General features: G+C 39.8%; 1 protein-coding gene across 1 annotated transcript; it reads right to left on the reverse strand.

Annotated features, from left to right (window-relative positions):
• Positions 1 to 1,224: 1,224 nt before the first annotated feature.
• Positions 1,225 to 24,041, reverse strand: tcf25.L (transcription factor 25 L homeolog; the record flags this gene model as incomplete). Its single annotated transcript, NM_001097936.1, is given in 18 exon segments — positions 1,225 to 2,034; positions 3,590 to 3,662; positions 4,554 to 4,633; positions 5,268 to 5,358; positions 6,487 to 6,645; positions 7,217 to 7,304; positions 8,511 to 8,670; positions 10,401 to 10,506; positions 11,248 to 11,340; positions 12,038 to 12,131; positions 12,337 to 12,436; positions 17,871 to 18,001; positions 19,004 to 19,089; positions 19,723 to 19,788; positions 20,305 to 20,447; positions 21,706 to 21,780; positions 22,372 to 22,491; positions 23,843 to 24,041. Coding segments are annotated over 18 exon segments (2,028 nt in total). The 3' UTR covers positions 1,225 to 1,869.
• Positions 24,042 to 24,369: the final 328 nt, after the last annotated feature.

A 24,369-nucleotide genomic window follows, 5' to 3' on the forward strand; every position in this document is an offset into this window, starting at 1 on the left:
CTGAAAGCATATCTATATAAAATCTATATGTTGTGAGGCCCTTCCCCCTTTTCCCCCCAGACAACACAAAAAAACACAACCCTATATCAGTAGTCCACTATTCTCCTCCCAGTTCCCACAGTGCCTTGTTGTGTGTTCTGTGTTTAACAGACCAGCAAAAATGAGAAGTATGAGAGATGTGCATTGTGGGAGTTGAAGCCCAGGCTGGAGGAAAGTTCATTCTTATACAATGTTTAAATAGAAACAGCTACAGATTTATTAATGATACAGCGACAGAAATGCAGTAAGCACAAATTACTACTTGTTATAAAACTAATGAGCACAAGGGCACAGTAGGCCTCAAGTAGAAAGAGGCAGAAATCAGTTTTGATTTTTGTATTTATAAACTGTACACAGACCTGTGGCTTTTGCATTGAATTTTCAACTGTTGCTGAACCCGGTGAGAATGTGGATTATTTAGTACACTGTGTAACAGCAGTTGCTGTGGCCATCACATAGATCCACACGATCCAGCCGGGCACAGGAGAGCGATGCAGCACGTTGCAACTTTTGTGCAATCAAACTAGTCCCATTCATCACTGGGGACAACCTAACGTCCTAGAAACTAATCTGATCAGGAGTAGCTAACTGGATACAATGTTATTGCATGAAATTAACTAGATAATATAACATTCCTATATGATAAAGAACCTTAATCCTTCGAGAATTCTTAGCAATGTAGAGCTGTGCTGATTAGTCCCCATGCTCTATATGCTTGTTATATTGGTGTATCAGGGAGTCCTGCACCTTATAAACCCTTGTACCTAGTGAATAGCAAGTATGTAAGAGGCATGCAGGTAGATGCTAAAAACTACAAACATTGCATCAAATACAGGCATTTTCACAACAGTATGTGCATTAATGCTCGGAGATCTAATTTAGATGAATTTAGTGAAATTAGCAGCTCTCCAGTTTGCTTGAGTGCACTGGGTACTTCTTATTTTGTTTATATATGCACACCCACAAATATGAATGCACATTCATTTACATATACATTTTATACACTATTTTAACGGTTGTCCTTTGTCAAAGAATACACATAATCAGGTATTGGACCTAAGTGTATCAGCCATTGCAAGTGGAAGCATTTATAATTTTTGCTACAGAGATGCCATTTCTAACTCATCCCAAATAAAACTATTCTTAAACAACTCAAAAAAAGAAATGTACAACAACACTCAATAGTTAGGGACTTTGTAAACATATTTATTTTCAAAGAACCTCTGGTTGCTATAACCTTGGAAAGAGCAAATCTAATATCAGAAGGCAAGCCAGCATATGCCTGATGTCTACGGATAAGTAGAAGCTTAGGTTTGGTAGCGGAGAGGCAACTCTCCCCCCTGCAGGGAACAAGAGACAAGGATCATGACACCAATTTGTGTCCCAGACTAAGAGCTGCAGTAACATACAAATAGGCAGTTAGTGCAGCTCATCACTTAAACAAAGATTTTGTTTCATCGGCAGAAAATGACAATTTCCCATATGACCAAGTCTAATTTCAAAAGGATTGCTGTGGCTCACATGAGATTTATTAAAAGGAAAAAGTTATTCCTCTCCCTGCTTTGCATTCATGCAAATAATCATCATGGAAGGAGGCTTCAAAGTAGCAAAGCAACATGTGTGTAACATACCTCACCTCTCTCAAAGGTAAATGCTCTGCCATGCAGTTTCACAAATATTTTATAAAGTTTAAGGAACTGCATAAAACTCTAGGTTTCAGACATCTTAATAATGAAAACCGTAATCCACTGCACAGGCTTCCATTCAGTTATTGATTAGTCTATAAGCACATGAAAACTGTGCTGGTGGACCAGAGTTGATATGGAGGCCTTAATCCCATTCTGCGTCTGCCTCCTCATCTGGATTGTCCTCACGTGGTGGCTCTTGGAACTGGATGTTTGCCAACATGTCTCTCATCGCTGCCATGAGTCTGTTTACTCCTTGATTTAAGTCCCTGGCAGCTCCAGCCTCGTCACCTTCCTGATGGTCCTCTCCCTGTAATTAAAATAAAGACATTTGGAAAAATCTCAGGGACTTTAATAGTAGTGCACATGCTACAGAAATGAATCCTCTGGCATTGTATGTTACTGCTGTGTGATACAGAAGAGGATTTGGTATTATATCGGGGCGTGATAGAGAATGCTGTTGTTAGAATGTATGAGGCTGGATCAATAGCGCTCAAAGTGTTACAACAGTATAAACCATTCTTGTTCTTAGGAGTTGTCTCACTGAATGGAGAAACAATGTGAGAATGGACCATTTATGCTGGTCTTGTAATAATGCCGGGTATTTAAGGGTCACTTATCAAAGAAGCACATAATTCAGGGTATTAAGAGGGGCTGAAATGAAAGCAGGGTAACCAGATAAGAGAGAATGAGAGGCTGCAGAATGGAGGACAAGACAAACAAGTGGAGGCTAATCATAGAGAAGATGTATGGATAAAGAGATATAAGAGATAAAGGCAATAATCCCTCTAAGCCATTCACACACAAATAAACTGTGCATGAAATATAATTTTTGTACATTCGGTTTTGTGTGCACATGGCCAAAAAGAAATGAGGGAAAAAACTGGATGAAAGGTTTCACAAACAATATGAAGGCACAGATTGAATGATAAAAAGGGACCAAGTCAAGGGAGGATATCGGGTATCAGGTGGAAACAGAATACAGGAAAAGTATGCATGAAAGACAGAAACAATGGAAAGAAGAATGCAAGGCAGGAGCATATTAGATGAAGAGATGATTATGTAGTGAAGATACAAACAGTGGAGGAAGGCAATAGCTTTGAGTACTTTCCTTAGATCTTAAAGGAAAACTATACCCCAGAACAATATAGGTCTCTATAAAAATATATTGCATAAAACAGCTCATAGGTAAAACCCTGCTTCATGTAAATAAACCATTTTCATAATAATATACTTTTTTTAGAAGTATGTGCCATTGGGTAATCATAAATAGAAAATTGCAGTGGCGTAACTACCGGGGGAGCAGGGGGTGCAATTGGGCCAGGGCCCGCACCCCATCAGGGCCCCCCAGCAGTAACACGCGCCACTGGATTCGGCTGCAGCCACATGGACGGTGGTGGGGGCGGGGCCCGGCTGCACGGCCGGCGCCAGGGCCCGTCCCCACCTAGTTCCGTCACTGGAAAATTGCCATTTTCAAAAATAAGGGCTGACCCCATGGATCATAGGATTCACAGCGCACACAAACAAACCAAACAAACTATACATTTTAGGTCACATGAGCCAATTAACAGACAGAGTTCTGTCTTTTGCTTCCACACTTCTGGACAGGGGCAAAGTGTTTAGATGTTTACATTCAGTTGTGTGATGGGCTGGTGGTGTTATAAATTTAATTTGTCAATTTAATTTCAATTTCTCCCAGTGTTTATGCATTAACTAAATGGAGGGGGGTGTGTAAATAAGTATTTGCTTTACTTAATGCTGAAAATCTGAGCTTGCCTACTCAAACAACTTTATAGAACATTCTTTATTATGTGTGAAAGAGGATATGTGTATGTGCCCATTGTCATGTGTCTATGTGAACTTACCTGAAGATTGAAGTTTGGCAAAAGTGATCTGAAGAACAAAGATAAAGTTCCTTCATTTGATGGCCGGTGAGTCCTAAAAAAAAAAAAAAAAATACAGTTCCAGGTACTTTTCTTTGATTTTCAGCTTCCCCAGTTTTACTCAGATTCTGTCCAAATGCTTTCATTTGTATTCATACAGGACCATCAGTCACTACATAATATTCTCTTGGTTACTATTTTTTTCTTGTCTGATAAGCAGTGACTGGGAAACCCCTCCTGCCGCTAGTCAGTCAAGCAACACTTTTATTTGAAGAACCTACTGAACTTAAGGTATGAATACAGGTTTAAGGAGAACAATTTAAAATCCCTTAGGCTACCCCAGCAATCAAAACGCACCACTGCAGCCCTCCAATCATACCCCCTTTGCCTTGCCTAATGAAAAAGCAGAGAAGCACAGCATGGTTGCCAGGTGCCATCTCATCTCACATGATCTTTTCGCATGGATTGACGACCTGGTGCATGCGCAGTTAAAGTCAGGTCCTGATCGGCTTTAACTGTTCATGCTTCAGATTGGAGACCATCAAGCAGTGCGTCACTGCCAACCCAGCTGCAATACCCTGCTTTTTAAGAACAGGTAAGTCAAACAGAGCACTACTGTGTGTCTGCAATGGTGTGGTTCAAGAGGAGCGTGAAAGGCCTCTGGAAAGGACACTAAAAACAAACTATGCTGGTTGGAGGAAATAGTGGATGAAGCCCTGAGCAGGAGGAGGATTCGCTTTTAACAAGTTAGTGTCCACTCTCCCGGGATCTTCAATCCCCATGTTGTCTGTGTCCCCCAATGTCAGCAAGGGAAGTATAATTTACAGCAACAACATCAGTGCTAGCATAACTAAACAGAAAAGTTAATAGATAAAGTAAATAGATAAAAGAAATATAAAATACATGCAGGACAGAGGTTTGAGGACAGCAGTCATGGCAGAATTACCTTTCGGGTCTTGTGTATGACATAATGGAATCCGATGGAGGGAGGGGATCATATCCCAGAACTGGCTGAGCTGTCACTTCCTATTCATTTGAAGACACACAAAAATCTATTTGTCACAAATCCAACAGTGTCAAAATTAGATACTTGGACACTAAATAATAAAAATTAGAACAAATATACAGTTTTATAGAGAAGTATTCAGACCCTGCCAAATTAACTATTTTTACTGAAAAAGTCTAGACTCTGATTTTATATCAAAGCACTAAAACCTAATATTAGGCATTTATAAATAATAATAATAATAATAATAATAATAATAATAATAATAATATAGTGCTCAATGTTAGAAAAAAAATAAGAAAATTAAAAGACTGAAAAATGATTTTAGCTGAAGTATTTAATCCTCACTAATAGTTTGGTATTTTCTATTTTGCAGCAATAACAGCTTTGAGCCTTTTGGAGTAAATATGTAGCAGTTTTTTTAGACTGTTCGGGAGTGATTTTAGTGGATTCTTCCAGTCAGATGCTGAGGTCTGCAAGATCATGTAACCGCTATCTTTTACTGTAGGAATGGTGTTTTTTTCTGTAGTGTCGATTGTAGCCTTGGCATTTTGTGACATCAAAATGGCTATACTCACACACACAGGAGGTGGCTGCAAATGAATAATTTTACCTGGCACAATTCTTTATATTGTAGGTGTTAAAGCACCTTACCAGTGGTAAAGCCGAGCTAACTCCCTTAATCTCTGACAGAATCACATGACGATGGATGTTCATAGGGGCGCACTGATAGCGAGTCTTTCGTCTTGAAATAGAAAAAATATCAGTAGAAATCAGAAAGGCTATACCAACAGGAAGTGTAAATTAAAATGGGGATCTAAAGCCAAAACTAAAAGTCTGCATGATAAAACAAACAATATTCCAATATGAATTTCTGGGGTTGTTCACCTTTTGCAAAGTCCAACAAAAGTGGCAGTTCAGTACTGGACTTAAGACTTAAAACCTTAAAACTCACCCACATTCTAATCATTCCTATGAGATTTTTAGAAGCATACCTATCAATGGGGGAATAGGGTCTTGTTTGCTTGCGGTGATTGTGCAAGAAAATGTTCTTTTACTTGACAAACATACCTCCCAACATTCTGGAAATGGAAAGAGGGACAAAAAAAATTTGCCAAACACAGCGCGGCAACATTTTTGACCATGCCCCTTTTTGCAGCCACACCCCCTAATAACCATGCCCATTTTACATAATTTGCCAGGTTATGAAAGTTTGAACACATTTCCTGTAGTTTTTATGTTTTATTACAGTTTACTAATGAAGGTAAATTGCCCTTTAAGCTGTGAGTCTAGCTTCTCCCAAGGGACAAAACTGTTACAAATGTATCTTAAGTATATATCCTCTCTGCCAAGAGCCAATTAAGTTAGTAACATTGTATCTTTTTTGGCTGTTCAGTGCAGAGAAATCAGGACTTTCCAGTAGAAAAGCAGGAGTTCGGGTTGACCTGTCAAAATCGTAACTGTCCCGCTCAAAACGGGACAGTTGGGAGGTATGAAACAATATAGATTCATTTGGAAATATTTATTAAAGTGGCATGTCCACTTTAAATGTGTAAGCGTAAATGTGGCCCTTCTGCACATCCTCTGCTAAAAAGGATTTCAAACTCTGTTAAAAAGGGTTCCACTAACCTGGGATACATATTCAGATGGTTGGGCAGTACCAAATTTGGGAATGTATTGCAAGCTTACAAGGAAGAATGAAGAATAATTCACTGAAGGGGTGTCCTTATGTTAGGCACCTCTCTGTGGTATGGCTTTTTCTATATCTTTTTAGAAAAAAAAAATGCCCTGGCCCAGGGAATTTCAACCTCTTTTCATCAGGTGTAAATTAACTGATGTAGTATTGGATTTTACATGTAAAAACTGCACTCACCTCATCTCACATTCCTGAACAATCGCATCTTTATTGTCCACCAGACCCAGCACTTCTCTAACTTGTTGCTCCAGCCAAGACATAACCATTGGCTCCTTCCATAGGTTGTGACATCTCCCCACATAGAGTGTTATCAACAAGGTCAACGCAGAGGGCTGGCTGTTCACAAACAGACATTATGAAAGAATATAAAAGTAAAAATGTATAAAAATGTACAATATATCTAAATATTAAAAAAACAAGACATCACATATAATATAAAGGGAAATGAACACTGTTTACCAATAGTACCCTGGCTGTCTCAGTGAGTTAGTAAGACAGGTATGCAGTAGTACTTCCAGAAATTTCACTGGACTAGGAAAGAAATTGGCTATGCAGTTGAACAGGTCAACATGAGCTGTTTTATTCACCCCCTCTCCCTCACCAAAAGCCTCTGTAAAATGTCCCACCAGCCCTTAGCTCCCCTAAATGGTGAGCCAAACTTAATTGCAGAATCACAAGTTCATAAAGATTGAACATATCGGATTCCAATAATGTGTCTGAAAACTACTACAGTGCTCTCGTGCTCAGTAACCATACCATATGTTTAATAGAATTAGAGAAAAACAACATTGCACCAAATTGAAGGAACGAAAATCCGGTAAGTAAATGAAAAGCCAGAAACACTTCATGCAGTATATTTAGTAGAATGGATTCAAGGAAGTGCAGACAAATGGACATCACGTATTACCTTATTTGAGCTGGTGATCCAAAGAAAGGATGAGACTGTACAGTAGCGTCAGGCTGGACTCCGCAAGAATCTAGCAGGGGCAGAAGAACTAACAAGGAGTGAAAAAGAATACGATTAGAGACATCAATGGACACAGTAATCCACAGAAATCATTGGCTATAAATAAGATTTGATCCATAAATTATACTACGTGACTAAAACTTAGTAAATTGGAAAATTAAATAGCCAGCAATGATACACCAGGTTAATATTACATTGAGTAAGCCAAACAGCTACACATTAAGAGGAATTATCATGAAACAGTTTTCTTCATGTTGACCATTTCTCTGGAACAGGGGCAGCTGGGAAATTGACAAAATGTCTAGCCCATGTGTCAGATTTCAAAATTGAATATAAAAAAATCTGTTTGCTCTTTTGAGAAATGGATTACAGTGCAGAAGTCTGCTGGAGTAGCACTGTTAACTGATGCGTTTTGAAAAAAACATGTTTTCCGAGACGGGATCCCTTTAAGCCCTAAAGAACTTCATCCATGCAGTACACTGAACAAGATGGTAAATGAAAAATTAGGCTTGTTTTCGGACTTTAGAGCCATGTGAACCTTTTTATCTCGCCCTCCTTCCAAACAGGGGAAACTCGCTTTGAGGGAATTTTCTTTGATTGTCGACTCATGTTTCTTCAGATGTCTTTCTTCACATTTCTGCCTGATTTAGTCACTTGTGTGCAGGATCAAACAGGCTGACCACCTCAGGAGATCCCATTAAGACTGAGCCGAAAGCTTATTGGGCAGAGATATTTTTCAGAAAAGTTAGAGAATACCATCAGACAAAGTTAATTTGGCGAAAGGGATCTGATCAGCCAGCACTGACAGTAAACAAGAGTGCATTTGGAAAAGAATGGATCTTTGTGCGTATTCGCAGCTTAACTCTGAAGAGAGGTATAAAGCCATATCATGTATTTACCCCTGCAGCCTTTTTAAATAATACAAAACAGGTCAAGACTTATGTCTAAAGTCACCCATTGCACTTCCACATAGTTGCATGTGGAGATAGTGCTTCTGCTCCACCGTCTACTGCAAATCAAACACAGCAAATTTATTTTTGTTGGGATTCCACAAAAGTGTCAACGAACGCAGAGCACATGTGTCTGAAGAATTGGATGCAGACGTCCTTTTGACAGAGAGCACTCAATTTTACCACGTTCATATTGATTGAACCGAATTGAATAAATCACCAAATCAGTGATTTTTGACAAAGCAATAACTCGCCTTTAAAGCTTTGTTGGACTGAAGCCTTACCTCCTGGGAACATAATAAGTGCCTGCTGAATGAGGTGGCTTGCTTTTTCCCGAGCTTTCTTCTCTTCTTCAGCAGAGAGATCATCCTGCTGGCTGTGCTGAAAGAGCGCCAGAGGCACTGAAAATGCAAAGTTTGGGAGCTGTGATAAATTCCGATGAGCCTGGAAAAAAGCATTTTATTTTTCTTTACATTTATATTTTAATGTTCTGTTTAAAACCTTTATTATAAGCAACTTACAAGCTATAAACCTCTATTGACCAACTGCTAAACAAGTATTTGATTAAATAAAAACATAACAATGATGTTATTCTAGAACAGTGCTGTGAAAGTGCTTATTTTACAGAAGCAAGGCGGTGTTGCACAGCTGTTGATTTTATAGTATAGCCAAAAAAATGGTCTACTTAAAGACAGCCAAGGTTACAGATATGATCACACACAGACATGCTGACATGATGCTAATGCTTTACAGTATTGCATTTAAGTTTGAGATGATATTTCAGAAGAAATTGTGCTGCAGCACTCCGAAATAGTGAGAAACAGTGTTTATTTTGGCAAAGACTAAGTTTCAGATGATAGAATGCCCATTTTAAGGACAGTTTGATATTGCGAGTTTCTCAAATATTAAAGTTTTTTTTCACCTTCTTATGTCTTTCAGAAGCAGTTCAGGGAGGGGAGGCTACGGACTCTTTAAAGTGTTCCAACTTGATACATTACATAATACGTTTCATATCTTTGAGTAGTGATGTGCAGGTTAACAAAAAGTCAACCTGCAACCAACCCTGACCCATCTGTTTCCAACCCTACATAGCAAGGCACCTCTATTTATTGGCTTGTGCCTGCCCAATCAATAATGGCATTACCACCCCCACAACCTGGAAATCCTAGTCAAATATTGGCTTAAACTGTGGGTTTCAGGATGTCCTGCAGATCAGTACTGATGCATAATCCCTGTTTTTTTTTTAAAGGCAGCTACTAGCAACTATTGTATCAATTATAATATTCCATAGATGCTGCTGAGAACCCTACCAATTAATCTAGCAAATTGTAGCAGCTCAGAGTCTAGATTACCGGTTAGTCAAACACAAGAGAAAGGAAAATTAAAATTTGGACTTTGATTTTATTAAAAATTATAAAGCAATTTAACTGTAAAAGTCTTTAACAGCTGCAATGAAAAAAAAAAAAAGTGTTTGGACAAGCCCTTTAAGCAACTCTAAAGCCACTAAAGCCAATACCTGCCACACTCCAATTCTTTACACATGGGTTAAGTGATAAATTGAATGACTGCCAAAAAAAAAAAAATTCTTCTTAGGCTAGTGCCACACCATACGGATGTCAGCCTGCAGAAAAACACAGGCCGAGAATCTGCTGCCCCTCTTCTGCTGCTCTGCCTGCACTCGGAATCATGACCTACGTTTGGATGCAGCGGATTGTGGTGCCAAGATTGTAAAGTTTTGTATTTTGCCCAGAAATCCTTCAGGTAATGATTCTGGGTGCAGGCAGCGCAGGAGAAGAGGAGCAGAGGATTCTTCGATTCTTCGATTGCTTTTTTATAGGCCAAAGCCATGTAGTGTGACCCTAGCCTAAACCTGATTTGTCACTTGATGACACATTTGGTGCGTTTTGTCTTGCTGAAAAAACAAAAAAAAAACCCAACAAATAACCACACAAAATAACCCACTCGACTTCAACTGACATGACTGCCCACGTGTGCAACGAGAATTAATTGCTGCAATAACAGGGACTTGGATATCCAATAAATATCAGTGTACCATCGGATTTATTTTATTTTAAGCTTGTTTTTATCAATATTCAAGCTAATTTTGTTCTTAGCGCATTGTGACAAGAAGCTCAGCATGCTACCCACCAGTAGAGCACATGCTTCCTGCTTACCTCCCACTCCTGGAACATGCGGCTGAGGAAGGTGTATTCACGGGCACGTAGAGACAGGAAATCAATTAAAAGCAGCATGCACAGTGGGTCATTTTCTGGATCAAGGCTATTATAAGTACACAAAAAATTAAATTAATTCAGTCCAACCAGGCACTATGCATTAACATTATAATCAGATGTATGTGATTTAACTGGTAGCATAGCCAGCTCTGGATTTATATCCTGCGCCACCTTAGGCACTTCTAAACTTGCAGCCCCCCTCTCTGAATGGTGTGTGCAGATAGACTGCTTTATATTTGCAATCCTCCCTTCGCCTCAGCTATGCTGCTAGATTTTGCAGCAAATGTCTGGCATTGGGTTAAGGCCTTGAGAAAAGTGCCTCCCACCCACATAGCAACTGCCTTAAAGGAGAACTTAACCCCAATACTACATAAACCCCCCCTCCCTCCTCCCCCGGGCAAATGCCTCCAAGTCTTTACTTACCCCTCCGTGCAGATTTTGTTCAGCGGAGTTCACGGGCACCATCTTCAGCCGCTGAAGGTAATCTTTGGAATGAGACAGGCACTTCGCCAATTTTCATGAGTTTCGCCACATGCGAAGTTGTCGCGAAACAGAAAATTGCTCCAACTGCGCATGTGCCGATACGGCACTTACTTCCCGAAGATTACCAAAGAGAAGAAGATGGTGCCCATGAACTTTGCTGGATAGAATCTGCATTGAGTAAAAGTAAAGCATTTGCCCAGAGTAACACTTAGGCTGGGGGGGGGGGAGCCTATGTAAGGTAGGGGGTGTAGGGTTTTTTTAACTTTAGGGTTGAATTCTCCTTTAAGAATGGGAAAATACGTACCTGAGAATGAGTTTACAGAATTCAAGGGCTGTGCGTGGGCAGCCTCTCTTCTCTAGAAAAAACATGTGCTTGAAAAGTGCAAGAAAGAATCCTCTGCAGACAGAAACAATAAAACTGCATCAGATGATATTTTGGGCTCAAACACAGACATGTCCGGCTCAATTTCCCTAAAATGTTATTTATGCACTACACAAGGGAAATGGGAATCAAAGATTAAAGGACAAGGAAAGCCAAACTCATTAGCTAAGCAGCGCAAAGTACTCTACTGTGCATGCATGAGTCTAGGTCTGTCCAATGGATGCTTGAGAAAGGGAAGTATCATAGAGCTGTGGCACTATTTATTTTGGGCCTTTTTTTTTTTTTTTTTTTTTTAAGGGAGTAGGGTCCAGGGAAAAAAAAATGTGTGATGGAATATACTGGGAGTGCCCAACATATTTTCACCCACAAATGAGCTTGCTTTTACTTGTCCTTTAATCCATGAGGATTGGAAGGAATCATTGGTAACAACATTTTAATAAGCTACATAGGAGTACATTATTATAAAAATAAAAAAAAAGGGAGTTAAAACTGTGTGATGCACAAAAAGTCATTGTAGCATATGAGGTCACATGTATTGTATGTTAAGAGTTTAGCTATAAACAACACACCCTCTCTTAATAGAAATAAACGTTTAACATATTAGCCTGTTGTAGATTCAATAAGAAAATGACACTGCAATTGTTTCTTTGACTAATCGATATGGGGGAACACAGGTCATCACACTTCTTTAAGCAGGAGATTGTCAATTTACCGGTTTTCAGGCCGACGGTAATCCAATCTGCAGGTTCCACTGGTAAGACTAAACACAGGATGAAAAGCACACTCAAGGCTGTACAGAGCTCTGTCTACATAATAAGGAAATAAAACAATGAGAACACCCAACACCAGGCAAAATTCAACGCTGTTCAGCTAACATTATCTTCAAGCAGCTGGATGCAGCCTTGACGAAGATAGTCAGAGGTTACAGCTGTGGTACACAACATTGTTTTATACTCCCATCAAAGGAAACTTATAGCCTGCATTTTTCATTGTTAAACTGTTAAAATGTACCTATCAAATCACGTGCCATTTCCTGGTCTTCTTGAATACGACATACATCGCTTAGCTGAAGCAGAGAATCAACATGGTATGGGTTCATCTGAAGTAGCAGCTATGGAAAAAAGAAAGAGGAAGCATATGATCAGAGTAAAAAAAAAATAGAAAGCAGTCATGTAAGACCAAAAACTACCTTATAATTAACTTTATGCATAATGAGTACAATATAAAATATATAGTGGGTATAAATATTTTTTTGGCAAATCTCCAGTTTGGAATTTCAATCCTTATCTGGTTGTAGGGACATTACATTTTCCAGCATCCAAACAATATATAGTGGGTATAATTGTTTTTTTCTGCAATTCTCCAGTTTGGAATTTCAATCCTTATCTGGTTGTAGGGACATTACATTTTCTAGGGTCGAATATCGAGGGTTAATTAACCCTTGATATTCGACCGTCAAAGTTAAATCCTTTGACTTCGAATATCAAAGTCAAAGGATTTAGCGGTATTCGTTTGTTCAAACGATTCGAAGGATTTTAATCCATCGTTCAAACTATTTTTCTTCGAGCAGAAATTGGCTAGAAAGCCTATGGGGACCTTCCCCATAGGCTAACATTTATGCTCGGTAGGTTTTAGGTGGCGAAGTAGGTGGTCGAAGTTTTTTTTAAAGAGACAGTACTTCGACTATCGAATGGTCGAATGATTTTTAGTTTGAATCGTTCAATTCGAAGTCGAAGGTCAAAGTAGCCAATTCGATGGTCGAAGTAGCCAAAAAAATTCGAAGTATTTTTTATTCTATTCCTTCACTCGAGCTAAGTAAATGTGCCCATAAGTGTAGCGAGGGGCTATCCAAATGTGTAGGTAGCAGTTATTTGTAAGAATGTTAAAATAAGATTAATGCATACATAGTCTCCAAAGAAACAGTGGTCTCTTGTTAAAGGAACAGTAACACCAAAAAATAAAAGCATTTTAATGTAATTAAAATATAATAGACCACGAGGGGTTTGTATGTTTTTTGTATAATATCTACAATGTTTCTATGGTCACTTTTCTTTGTTTCTCCAATGGAGGTGGGAGATGGACACTGCAAATGGCAAGCCCATACACACATCACATGGAAATGGCTGACCTTTCAATATTACTGTGGAATGTAAGAGGCCTTAATTCTACATTTAAAAGAAGTCTGATGTTCAACAACATAAAGAGGCACCCACCCTCAATACGCCTTCTCACGGAGACCCATTTGATTGGTCAAAAAATATTGGCCTTGAAAAAGCCGTGGGTGGGATGGAATTACCATTCTACATACTCCAGAGGAGTATCAATCCCAATACAAAAAAACATTACCTTTGAACTATTCAGTCTACACTCCGACCATTATGGTAGGTTTCAGATCCTATACTGCCATGTATTGAACAAATCACTATTTGTAATTGTAAACCTCTACATACCTCCGCCATTTGCCGTGTCCATTCTAGACCAGATCAGTAATATAATGGCCGAATTCCTGGCCAGTCATTATTTACTAGGAGATTTTAACTATTGTATGCAACCCTCTATAGACAGACTTAATACCCCAACTAATCGTGCACACTGGGCAGAATCTCTGCAACTGACAGACCTATGGAGATGGAAACACCCCATTGACAAGGTGTATTCATTCCACTCACAAACCAATAAAACATTTTAAAGAATAGAACTTGCTCTAGCCTCCTTAGTGCTACTCAAGTATCTTAGGTCCAATACCTACCCTTAGCCCTCTCAGACCACTCCAATTAACAATTTGCTGGAACCAGACAATGGCGACTAAGTCCGCTCTGGTTGCTTAACGAAACGGTGGCAACTTGGAACGAGAATAAAAAGTATTGGGAACTTAATGCCAACTCTGCCCCGCCAGCTACCCTATAGTAGAAGCCTCCAAAGCAGTTATGAGAAGAGCCCTCTCCCAAATCATAGCCAAAGCTAGAAATAAAATGAAAGATCGGGTGAAGGAGGCTGAGAATCAATTACAGACAACTGAGTCCGAGCACATTCTGTGTCCTAATACAGGCTCCTACCAAAAACTAGAGGCCGCTCGGAACTCCCTTACTAGAGTTGAAACAGAATTTACCAGGAAAGCACGGTTATACCAATCGCAGAACATATTTGAATATGGTGACAAAAATAGTAAACTCCTGGCTTACTTAACTAGACCCCAGACAAACAACACAGCTGTGCCCCGCAAACACACGGATAATGATACGCTAATCACAGATCCCCACCTCATAGTGCAGCAATTTGCAAAATACTACAGAAACTTATACTCCTCTAAGACCAACTTTACCAGTGCTCAATTATCCCTCTTCCTGGACCCTATTTCTAGATGCTCTTCCATCTAATAAAACACCAGGGCCAGACGGCCTTCCGGCAGATTGATATAAAAGCCTATTAGAGCTACTACTCTCCAAACTTCTTAATACATTTCAAGATGCCTTTGATAACCAATCTCTCCCTCCATCATTGCTGAAGCCTTAATTGTAGTTATTCCCAAACCAGGAAAAGATCCATCCTATTGCTCATCATAATGCCCCATATCACTACTCAATACACAGATGCCAAGATACTAGCAAAAATTGTTGTGTCTAGACTCCAGCAGGTGGTCCCAGATCTCATCCATCCAGAACAATCTGGGTTTATGCCAGGTAGATCTACCGATATTAATCTAAGACGACTATACACTAACCTTCAATTAGAACAAAATGGAAAAGGAACAAGAGTAGTGGCCTCACTAGATTCTCCCAAAGCGTTCGACTCTATAGAATGGGAATACCTATGGGAAGTCCTACGACGCTTTGGCCTTGGCCGAATATACTAAAATGGATCAAGTTGCTCTATGAACACCCAACAGCTCGCGTAAAGAACAAACGGACTAACCTCCCTTTCATTTTCTCCAATGAGAGGGACAAGGCAAGGGTGCCCCCTCTCCCCCATTTCATTTGCACTGGCCATTGAGCCCCTTGCCATATGCATTAGACACTCTCCTCAGATCAAAGGCCTTACATAAAACAATTCAGAAAAAGGTCTCATTATATGCCGATGACCTACTCATTTACCTTAAGGATCCAGCTGATTCATTACTTGCCCTACTACAACTAGTCAATCAATTCGTCAATTTCTCAGGACTCCAGATTAACTTGGAGAAATCAGTACTGTCAGGGATACCCCTGCAGTGGTCCCAACAATTCAGATATCTAGGGATAATAATACATACTGACCTTGCTAAATTCATCGAACTTAATATAGATCCAATCATCACCAAATTGTGTGCCCAGACCCCTTTGTGAAACAATCAATATTTCCCAGGCATTTCTAAATTAGGAGGAAACCGGATTTGGGAAGGATGTGGGATTCTTACAATAGGAGAAGTATGGCAGGGAGATACGGTGGTTCAGTTTGAATCCAGATAGTTCAATATAGTCTAGTTGATTATCTAGCGCAGGGCACCACAAAAGGACTCATATCCAAACTATACTCTGGTTTACAAACAACACTCTTCAATAAACCGTTGGAGACTCTCAAGGGAAAATGGGAGAGAGAAATTGGGCTACCAGAGGAGGAGAAGTGGCAGGAGCTGCTGGCTTCCCCGCTATCGGTTTCTGTTAACTACAGAATAGATAGAATGATACAACTTTACCTTGTACATAGAGCATATTATTATCCGGCCAAATTGCATCACATTTTTCCTGCATCCTCCTCTGAATGCCCCAGGTGTCATGTTCAAAATGCCTCTCTCAGGCATATGGTATGGGACTGCACAGCTTTAACCCTTTACTGGGCTGGAGTCCTTGACACACTAGACACAATTTTGGAAACACAACTACCAAGAACAGCAAGTGCGTGTCTTTTTGGTGTTGGTATTAATGACACTTATCACAAAGAAATGGAAGACTCCCTACCTCCCACATCAGCACAGTGGATTCAGGAGGTTAAAAATGTGTGTAATCTTGAGAGCATTATATATCAAAATAGAGGTAGTAGCATGAAATATCATAAAATCTGGGACAAATGGCTGGAATGGGTGCAAGACTAGTGTAATAAGTAATTAGAACCAAGGTGGGATAAACTCTATTTGGTTACCGCTGTTACCGTTATATTATATTCTGTTTTTGTATGATAGCGTGTACAACTTATGTGTGACATGCTGAATTATGTATGTGATTATTTTATTGTGAATTCAATAAAACACGGCTGAATTCAAGAGTGATCTCCTGGAACACTCAAGTTTCCTAAAACACGCAATTACAGGACAAGTTCCAAATTCAACTACCCTTTTACAAATATTTCCAATTGAGACACGCATTTCAAGCCCAATGTGACTCCCTCTCTCCTCAATTAGTCTCTCTCACTATAGAGAAAATCCTCCACTCACCTACCCATGCTAAGCTAACATCTAACATTTACCAAAACTAAAAGCTAAAAGGTGCCAAGCCATTACAAGCAGCAGAGGAATGGTGGTCTTCTCATATCCCTGAACTCACCTCTGATGAGTGGGAAGAGGCAACCGACAATATACAGTAAGTTCCTTGACTCAATCAGAGATAGATTTATTCAATATAAAACTTTTCATCACCTGTATGTCGCACCTGTGAAACTACATCAGATGAGAATATCTATAGACTCCTGCCCCAGATGCGGCACACCCTCAGCCGATTTCTTTCATATGATCTGGTCCTGCCCACAATCCCACAGATTCTGGACCAAAGTGATAGACTACATGGCAAACAACTTGGTCTTTCCCAAAGTGGTCGCACCAGCAACATGACTGCTGGGGGTCCTTGATGACATAATTCTGCTCAAACATTATAGTGCATTTCCCACTATGGGGAAGAACAGGCATGTGACTTGATACTCCACAAAACAAAAGGTACATACAGAGTCAGGCAAATTGCTTACTTGTTTTATGTGACTTAGAAACTACATACTTCTTACTGATAATTATTTTGAGTTTAATTTTTTGTCTATTTTGTCTTTTTGTTAATGTCATTTTGTTGTTTTAAAACAAAGAAAAATCTACCTCTAAAAAAAACAATATAATAGACTGTTGCCCTGCATTGGCAAAAGTTATGCATTTGCTTTAGAAACATTACTATATTTTTGTAAATAGGCAGCCATACTTATTAGAATAACAAATGAGATCTGTTATATAATACAATGGCATTCTGCAGAATACACCCACTTTCTGCTATGTAACCTGATACTTGAATGGCTGCCCCCAAGGAACACAGCACCTTGCTATAAAAACTATAGTATAGTTTCTGAAGGAAACAGATCAGTTTTACCAGTGCAGTACAACAGTCCATATTTTTATTACTTTAAAGCACATTTTTTGTTGTTACTGTTTCTTTAAGAAATGACAGAATATATTTTCAGTTTCAGAATAGTAAGAAGCTGCCTATACGTGTTTCACAATTCACAATTGAGCAGTATAATGACAATTCCACTGTCAAATGCTAAATCTAGACTTTCTGCATTAGAAGGGAATGTATGCAGAAAGGCTTCTTACATACCACAATATTGTTGGGATCCATAGATTCCACAGCATCTAGGAACTTGAACTGCACCTGTTGGTAATCTCTTTGGTGCTCAAATGTGAAATACTGAACTCCTCGTTTGGTCTCTATAAGGCTCATTGAAATGCCTTGGAAAGAAAAAAAATATTTCCAAAGTACATAATACATATAACAGCACTGAAACTTTAATAACTAAGTGTGGTGCAATTTTTTTTGATATTGGGCCAAACAGACAATTTACCCCAATGATTATTTATATATATTTAACTGCAAGCAACAGACTAATTCTAATAATGGCAAAAGGCACTTTGTCCATATTCAACAGCTGTCATTTTTTAACCTAGTTCAACTCCTCCATCTAATAACTACACATAAGTTATTTAAGACAAGAATTGCAGGCATAGATTGGTAAGTGCTACTGAGAAAGTATCGGTTTCTAATGCACTTGTATAAATTCATATTCTGGTCAACATAATATTTTAAACACCCTGGTTCATATAAAAAGGAAACAGGACCTAATGTCTTGCTATCCAATCACAGGCAGTAGAAGCTACATGTTGCTGTCAAGAGCACACATGTTAATGCTGATCATTTAAATTACATTTACAAAGCACATCTCTTTAGATGTCAATACCAGAAGAAACCGGGTAGAAATAACCCCATAAGTACCACAGACGAAGGAACAGAAACAATAAACGGAGCTGTAGACATCTGTTTGCACCAGCGTTTGGCTTGTGTGCATTTTCTCTACCTTTTTGTGGCTTGGTTCATATAACCATATGTTTCAAAAGACTAAAATAAAACTGACTGTGATCCAAAACTTGCTTCCCATACAACCAGTAGAGCCACAGTGTAATTTAGTTGCACTGTTCCTACATGTTTTTGTTTTTTTGTAATGTAACGTAGGATCTGTTCTGTCTTCAGCAAGAAACAACCCCACCGCACTTCATCCAAATAATATGAATGTCAATGTATCTAAGCTCTTTAATATCAGCAAAGCTACAATCACTGTAAATATTTTCAAAGCCGTTTGTGACACAGTAAATTTTCAACAGCTATTACGAAAAACTTTGTAAATGCACAATTTACCTTAATAAATAGTAAATTTTTGACAGGGTAATTTTATTTACCGGTCTTGCTGTATCTAGGCCAGGTACTCTTTGGAGCGGTAAGCCAGGTACTGCGATGATGCTGACGTTGCCGCTGCCGTGGCCTGCTAAAAACATGTGCAAAACTTATTCACAAATTCATTGTTCTAACCACATTTAAAAAACGGCAAAGAAGAACCTGGAAGGGGTAGGTCAACAAAGCCAACTTTTATTATATTGCCTTTAGTGATATTATAAGACAATGGTCCCCAACCAGTGGCTCTCAAACAAAATGTTGCTCACCAACCCCTTGGATGATGCTCTCAGTAGAGTCAAAGCAGGTGCTTGTTTTTAAATTGTAGGCTTCAAGGCAAGTTTTGGTTGCATAAAATACAGGTGTTCTATTAAACAGAGCCTCCTGTCGGCTACCAGTCCACATAGGGGCACCCCCAGGAACCTTTTGCATGCTTATGTTGCTTTCCAACTTTATAACATTGAAATGTGGCTCGTGGGTAAAAAAAATAAAAAACTCTGTTCTAAGACAATTTGCATTTGGTCTGTAACCTGGTTGCTAGGGTCCCATTTAATGCACCATGCATGCAGTGGTTTAAATGACTGACTGGAAAATACATGTAAAAATGCCCACATAGAAACCATAAGCAGAAAGAAACAATAAACAGCATGAAGAAAAACGAAATAAAGGCTGTTCTACAGCATACTAAATGTTCCCCTTGAACTACTTCAAAATTCTCCCAGCTTACCTCTGATCTCCCATGACAGCACGAGAGCCAAAATATTTCTTCAGTTCTGTCTCAGGATTTAAATTCCTACAACAGAGAATTGTATTTAATATCAAATACATTTATCATTATAAAACTGTGCTACTTTTATAAATGTACTCACTTTAACTGCAAAGGCTTAGTACAGGTATGGGACCCGTTATCCGGAAACCCATTACAAAGAAGCTCCGCATTACAGAAAGGTGTTAACCCATAAACTCCATAGCTTGTACTTCACCCCAACTAAGATCTAATTAATCCTTATTGGAGGCAAAACCAGCCTATTGGGTTTATTTCATGTTTACATGATTCTCTAGTAGATTTAAGGTAGGAAGATCCAAATTATGGAAAGACCCGTTATCTGGAAAACCCTCAGGTCCCAAGCATTCTGGATAACAGGCCCCATACCAGTATTATACTTTTTGCCATTGTAAAAGTAATGAAGAGATTTTCTTCACTTCCAGCTGTTCATAAAGTTTGTGCAAAGCAACAGGAAGGTGGCTATACAGGGAGTGTACCTGGTCAGCCTGCTTTGTGTTAAATGTAGCATGAAATACACCTAACCTGTGTTCAATATATAACAATGGGCGGCTCTCAGTACTCCCACTGCTAATGGTTTGGTATGTGAGCCCATTGGTAGTTTCGATCTTTTGTAGGATACTGTCTATATCACCAAGCTGATCAGCATCTTCTGCCCCACCATCAGCCTATGAAGGAGAAAAGCATAAAACATACCAGGATATGAACTCAGGAGGATAATATAGATGCTATGCTCAGTATGTAGATTTCTAATATGATACATGAGAATTACATACACATGCAGCCTATACAGCATTATGAGTTTACAAATTAAATAGCAAAAAACTATACATTTCAAGATTAAGTATATTTTGCACTCAAAGAGCAACCTCGTTTTTTGTATGAGCACTACAAGCTGGCAGACAGCTCTGACGTGCAGACATTTCTTTGTGCCTAAGTTTAAATAAATGAATCAAGGTTTTTGAATAAAGAAGCAAACCTTTCTAACACGCTAATGGTGAACATTTTAACATGCACATTGCATCAGCAATCCTTATTCTTCAGAGGTCGACCAACATTAAAAAAGCTGGCTACAGCTTATGGCACAACAAAAATGTTGACCTACAAGATGCTCTCTGGGAATGCTCACAGATTAAAATGCCTGTTCCAACCAACAGTGGCTTACTAGTAAACTCAGTCTAGTTCAGCTCACAGATAAATCTGACCAGGAAAGGATGCAGGAAGAAAAAAAGAAATAATAAATAAAGCATTATGTCAAATAGATGTTAATTAAAATTGTTTGCATATATACACATATATATAACAGATAATAAATACATATATCATAGGAGTGACACCCCCAGTTCCAGAAATCTCTGTTACAGTTATCAATTCCATTTTAACCTGGTTTTCCTAGACCTACTACCACCTTCTTCACGCCTCAAATCCAATAAAATCTAAATTGTCAAATTTATCTGAGGACCATTTATGAAATCATCATATATGTAGCTACTGTTCCTATCACTTTGCAAATCCTTACACTAGTTTCTGCTTCCATTCAATCTACTAACCTTGCCATTCAGAGCAGTTGCCATCATTTCACCACCAGATAACACTGAATCTCTGAATATATCGCCAAGTATTTACCAAACCATTTATTGGACAATTCAAATGATCTACCTGCTACCTCAAATACCATTATACTTTTAGATTAGCCAATAGCAGGGCACTCTTTACCTCTTGCATTGGTCAGTATTTGTATGCTGTCTGTACAATTCAGGTGATCTAACAACTAACTAATCAGCGGGCAAAACCAAATTCCACCACTTGCACAGTTTCCCTGTTTTGTCTTTCTATTAAAAGCGAGTATGCTATCCCTCTCACAACTTTTCCAAATGTGCACTTCTATGATGGACAAAACATCCTGGTCATGAGAATATGTGTTACCTGGTTCTCGGAAACAGGGCATTTCTTTGATTTCTTCTTTTTCTTCTTCTTCTTTGGTTTGTTACTCAGAACAGCCTATGTAATCAGAGAAACATCATAAACAACAGATAACCAGATGAACAACTACAAAAAGCAGGCAGTTGGCTGATAAATACTTGCATATTCCAAATACTGCCATCAGAAATCTCAGGGCCCCATACGACAAAATTTCCTGGGCCCCCTGGGCTACGCCCACTGCAAGCCCCACCTACAGGTGCGCCCTCCCCACCACAGTAAAAAAACAAAAAAAAATTGGTGGCTAGGGTTCCCACATGTTAATAAAAAGATATTGGTGGTCAGGGCCCCCATAAAAAAACATTTGTGGCCAGGGCCCCCCATTAAAAAATATTGGTGGCTAGGACCCCACATGAGAAAAAAAAAATTGTTGGCCAAAATTGGTATCCAGGGCCCCCCCCCACATTATAAGAAAATTGGTGGCCAGGGCCCCTTAAACGTCCATGCCCTCCCAAAGTCAGCAGCTCTCAGAAAGATGGGGGGCCCGGCTAATCAAGTAAGTGTGGCGTGGCCGGGACCCCCCTTACCCTCGGGCCCCCTACAACTCTCCCCCGTCCCCCCCCTGATGGCTGCCCTGCTGCCATGTTACTGATCTACCACTTATTCTCTCACCTGTTCCAAAGCAGGATCTTCAGTGCCATCTTGGTCTGTCTTACAAGTATTTGTCTCTTTCTCATTTTGTGAATTTGTGCCATGCTTGATGTCGGAAGCATCACAATCCTGGTCAATTATCTACAGATATAAACCAACAAGCAGATATGACAAGTGGCCCAAGGACTGGACAAGTACAAAGCTGCTAAATTATGAATTGCTCCAAACTATCACAGGTGCTGCAATACGGACAATTCCATAAGTTGGTATCAGTGGCCTGAGTCTCCAATGAAAGCAGACAACCATGCAGGGAAGGGGTGTCATAGTATGACAACTAGATGTATACAGGTTGGGATAGTCCTTTGTAGCATTATTCTAGGGCAGTGATCCCCAACCAGTAGCTCGTGAGCAACATGTTGCTCTCTACCCCCATGCTCTCAGGGTCCTCAAAGAAGGTGCTAATTTTTGAATTCCAAGCTTGAAAGCAAGTTTTAATTGCATAAAAACTACGGTAAGTATAGTGCCAAGTAAAGCCTCTTGTAGGCTGCCAGTCCACATAGGGGCAATCAAATAGCAAATCACAGCCCTTATTTGGCACCCCAAGGAACTTCGTCAAGCTTGTGTTGCTCCCCAACTCTTTTTACATTAGTATGTGGCTCATCTGTAAAAAAACATTGGGGACCCCTGTTCTAGGGTATACATTATTCTAGGGCAATTTGCAATTGGTCTTTAGTTTTCATTGGTTTTGAAGCATTTAACGGTTTGTTCTGCAGCTCACTGAATTGGAATTGCTATCTGGTTGCTAGTACTCATTTATCCTAGCAACCAGGCAACAGTTTGTAAGTCAGAATGGCAGATGAACTATAGATGGTCATAAATCCTCAGTTCAGCTGCAGGTTGTAAAGAGGCAAAAAAATAGTAGCACTTATAAGACAAAAATATATAATGTAGGGCAACTGAAATATTGCTTAAAACAAGTCACACTTGACGTTACCATGCTAAGGGCTGATCTGAAGTGAACTTTGCCTTTAACAGCTGTATTGTGAATGTTATTGCAAGATAATAAACACGAGTGTGAGTCCAGTCTGTGGAACATAGAGCACTTCACTGCAGCAAACACACGAATTACTCCATCATGGGAGAAGAGAGATTATGTGGCCAATATTGTAGTCACTCCACCTCCAGCTAAATGCACGGAAAGCTCACCCGGCCAAATTAGACGTGTGGCTGCCAGAGTGCCAGGCAATACAGCACAATTCTAACACCAGTAAAGTAGGGGGTCGGGTCACTACAGGAGCTCGCTGATAAGCGAATGTATCAGCTGATTTTATGATCTCACTAGTTGCTCCCAAGCAGCAGCAGTTCTGGCCCCTCTCTGGGAAATACCATAAGCCGCTCCAATTGACTTCCCTTTAGGGGCAACCTTTGCATTCGTTATTCAAGCAGCGGACACGTCACGATAACCCCCTCAAGTTGTAATTGCCCCACTCACCAGCTGGAAGGGATTATTTAGGCCTCGCTCCGCCAAGAGTTTCCGGTTTCCACGTGTTTTACGGGACCGCGGTTCCGGGAGCTTCGGTGCCTCGTCTTCTTCTTCCTCCTCTTCGTCATCTTCCTCCCCTCCAAGGACCCCGGGTTCCTCCTGTCCTCTCTGATCTCCTCGCAGTCTTCTCAAGGCCCGTCCGGACATGGCACCAAAGCTCACAGTCACAGGGCAGAAGCCCAGCAAGAGCTCACAGTCAGGCGCATGCGCTCCAAGTCATTAGCGATGCTATAAATCACCTCCTGGGGGCGCTATTGTAGCGTCTGTTTATTTGGTAACGTCAAATAAAAAGTAACATTGTCTAGCAGTAAATGTATACGGTTCCGCTCGTTTTGTTGCTTATTTATGTCTTCTATGCCCAGTCAGCACGGGCTATTTACACCTTGACGTTCTGATAGTCTAGGCCGCCATTAGAAATCAGGGACCCGGTACGACAACATTTTTGGGGGCCCCACCCCAGATCCTGCCCATTACAC

Source organism: Xenopus laevis, chromosome 4L, assembly GCF_017654675.1.
Source record: "Xenopus laevis strain J_2021 chromosome 4L, Xenopus_laevis_v10.1, whole genome shotgun sequence".
Lineage (NCBI taxonomy): Eukaryota > Metazoa > Chordata > Amphibia > Anura > Pipidae > Xenopus > Xenopus laevis.